Source organism: Cebus imitator, unplaced genomic scaffold, assembly GCF_001604975.1.
Source record: "Cebus imitator isolate Cc_AM_T3 unplaced genomic scaffold, Cebus_imitator-1.0 Scaffold14, whole genome shotgun sequence".
Taxonomy (NCBI): domain Eukaryota; kingdom Metazoa; phylum Chordata; class Mammalia; order Primates; family Cebidae; genus Cebus; species Cebus imitator.
This window is the reverse complement of record NW_016107329.1, coordinates 11,766,952-11,770,400: the sequence shown is the minus strand read 5'-3', so window position 1 is coordinate 11,770,400 and position 3,449 is coordinate 11,766,952. Positions and strand designations below refer to the sequence as shown.

Here is a 3,449-nt window from a genome sequence, read left to right as displayed (position 1 = left end):
GGGAGGAAAGGAGGGAGGGAGGGAGGAAAGGAGGGAGGGAGGGAGGGAGGAAGAGAGTGAGAGACAAAAAGAAAATAGGCAAATGAAGGGCTGAGCATGGTGTCTGACACCTGTAATACCAGTACTTTGGGAGGCAGAGGTGAAGGATCACTTGAGCCTAGGCTGGAGTGCAGTGTCACAATCTGGGCTCACTATAATCTCTGCATCCCAGGCTCAAGCTATCCTTCTACCTCAGCCCCCACCAGTAGTTTGTGACTAAAAGCACACACCACCATAACCAGCTAATTTTTAGCAGAGATGGGGTTTTATTATGTTGCATAGGCTGGTCTGGAACTCCTGACCTCAAGAGATCCTCCCCCATTGGCCTCCCAAAGTGCTGGGATTACAGGCCTAAGCCCTGCATCTGGCAAAAAAAAAAAAAAAATCTCAAAATTAGCCCAGCACAGTGGTGCATGCTTGTAGTTCCAGCTACTCAGGAGGTTGAGGTGGGAGGATCACCTGAGGCCAGGAGTTTGAGGCTGCAATGAGCCATGATCATGCCATTGCATCCAGCCTCAGTGACAGGGCTAGACTCCATCCCTTAAAATTGAAAAATTAGGGAAAATGGCGTAAACATTTTACTGAAAAGGATATGGCATAGATAGCAAATGAGCACATAAAAAGGTGAACATGATTAGCCATTAGGGAACTACAAATTAAAACCACAATCAGGCTGGGCACAGTGGCTCACACCTGTAATCCCAGCACTTTGGGAGGCTGAGGCAGGTGGATTACGAGGTCAGGATTCAAGACCAACCTGGTCAAGATGATGAAACTCTGTCTCTAGTAAAAATACAAAACTTAGCCCGGCATGGTGGCAGGCAGGCACCTGTAATCCCAGCTACTCGGGAGGCTGAGGCAGGAGAATCTCTTGAACGCGGGAGGGGGGAAAGGTGTGGGGGGGCGGGGCAGGCGGAGGTTGCAGTGAGCTGAGATCGAGCCACTGCATTCCAGCCTGGGTGACAGAGTAAGACTGTCTCAAACACACACACACACACACACACACACACACACACACACTGAGGTATCACTTTACCCTTATCAAAATGGCTAAATAAAAACTTGTCGCTGGGCATGGTGGCTTATGCCTATGATCCAGGCATTTTGGGAGGCCAAGGTGAGTGAATCACCTGAGGTCAGGAGTTCAAGACAAGCCTGGCCAACATGGCAAAACTCCATCTCTACTAAAAATACAAAAAATAGCCAGGCGTGGTGGCGGGCGCCTGTAATCTCAGCTACTCGGGAGACTGAGGCTGGAGAATCACTTGGACCCGGGAGGCGGAGGTTGCAGTCAGCCGAGGTTGCGCCACTGCACTCCAGCCTGGCAATAGAGCAGGACTTTGTCTCAAAAAAAAACAGGGGGGGCGGGCTAACTGAAAGGACTGTGTTTGCAGGAATGTAAGGAAATGTCCTTGTTCCCTGGTGAAGGGACGTGAAAGACCGGAGAAAACCACACTGTTTCCTCAACAGTAGGGGCAATACCAAGTCCAGAGTAAGAGCACATTCAGCGGATGGTATAGTATCTGTCATATGGCTGTCTGGCCTGGCTAATGCATACATTGTGTGCAGACTTGGAAATGAAGTGGGCCGTCAGTCATCGAAAGACTCGACAAGCCCAACTGCCACACACATTGCAGGAAGGCCTTATTGGAATCCCGCCAAAAATGCTTGCTGTGGGGTCCAATGGGCGCGTATTTCCAGTCTCCCAACAGCCAATCCTAGTGCTGGGCATGCTTGCAGGGCGGGGCCATGGAGACAATGTGACCAATAGCAGAGAAGAATGTGAATGGGGGGCGGAGAAGCCACGGCTGAGGTGAGCCAAAAGTGGCAGTTAGAGCCGGCTGAGGTGAAAGAGAGTGACCGTTAGGACAAGCTGAGGACTTCTGGCCTGTTCTGTACTTGAACTGCCAGCAAATTTCACCTCCCGCTTGCCATTCAACATCATGGATGATCTGCACAGTGAACACCAGCGCATACTGCGCCGCCACCAACGCGAGAAGAAGGAGCTGCAAGCCCAGATCCAGAGCTTAAAAAACTCGGTCCCCAAGACCGACAAGAAGAAAAGAAAGCAGTTACTCCAAGACGTGGCCCGCATGGAGGCCGAGATGGCGCAGAGGCACCGGCAAGAGTTGGAGAAGTTTGAGGATGAGAGGAGCTTTGAATCTGTCATCGAAGACCTGGCCAAGATGGATCTGGAAAACCAGCCTCCCCGCTCCCACAAAGCCCAGAGAAAGCGTGAGAGAATGGAGGCGCTGGAGAGAGGGCACCAGGGGAGCAACTTCCAGGCTGAGATGGAGCACCTGGCGGGCTTCCGGCATGAGGAGGAGGAGAAGGTCGCCGCCATCCTGGGGGCCAGGGGTCTGGAGATGAAACAGATCCCAGCAGATGGCCACTGCATGTATCGCGCCATTCAAGACCAGCTGGTGTTCTCCACGTCGGTGGAAATGCTGCGCTCCCGCGCCGCCAGCTACATGCAGCAGCACGTCGACGAGTTCCTGCCCTTCTTCGGCAACTCCGAGACCGGCGACTCCTTCGGCTACGACGACTTCATGAGCTACTGCGACAACATCGTGCACACCACAGTATGGGGAGGCCAGCTGGAGCTTAGGGCCCTGTCGCACGTCCTGAAGACCCCCATCGAGGTGATCCAGGCCGACTCGCCCACCTTGGTCATCGGGGAGGAGTACACCAAGAAGCCGATCATCCTGGTCTACCTGCACTACGCCTGCACCCTCGGGGAGCACTACAACTCCGTGAGGCCAGTCCAAGCCGAGGCCGCCGGGGGCGCAGCGGCGCCCCCGCGTCTCCAGTAAGCCCAACCGCGTCACCGTCGCCGCATCTCCTCAGTAGGCTCAGTTTATTTTCCCCCTTTGCTTTTCACTGGGTTTTTTTCCTTCCTTTTACTCAAAACTGCCCCCCCCCCCCACTTTCCTACCCTGCTGCATTCACAAGGTGGGAAATGAAATTCTAGGGAAATTCCCTGGCAATATGAGGGAAATCTCTGCATTGCACCACCAGAGGAGCATAAGTTTGATAAATTTAACCTCTTCTAGTCCTTAAGAGTCTTTACCTCCCTCACAGACTAAGAATTGGTCATGTTGAGCATAACTTAGGATAAAAAATGGAAATGCTGGCCGGGCGCGGTGGCTCACACCTGTAATCCCAGCAATTTGGGAGGCCGAGGCGGGCGGATCATGAGGTCAGGAGCTTGACACCAGCCTGGCCAACATGGCAAAACCCTGTCTCTACAAAAAAATACAAAAATTAGCCGGGCGTGGTGGCGGGCGCCTGTAATCCCAGCTGCTCGGGAGGCTGAGGCAGGAGAATCGCTTGACCCGGCAGGCAGAGGTTACAGTGAGCCGAGATCGCACCACTGCACTCCAGCCTGGAAGACAGAGCCAGACTCTGTC

The 3,449-nt window shown here is 53.4% G+C and overlaps 1 protein-coding gene across 1 annotated transcript; it reads left to right on the top strand.

The window, feature by feature from the left end:
- Positions 1-1,922: 1,922 nt before the first annotated feature.
- Positions 1,923-3,439, top strand: OTUD6A (OTU deubiquitinase 6A). Its single transcript, XM_017502780.2, has one exon. It carries the CDS (start codon positions 1,983-1,985, stop codon positions 2,850-2,852), a length of 870 nt encoding a protein of 289 aa, XP_017358269.1. The 5' UTR covers positions 1,923-1,982; the 3' UTR covers positions 2,853-3,439.
- The last annotated feature ends 10 nt before the right edge of the window (positions 3,440-3,449 follow it).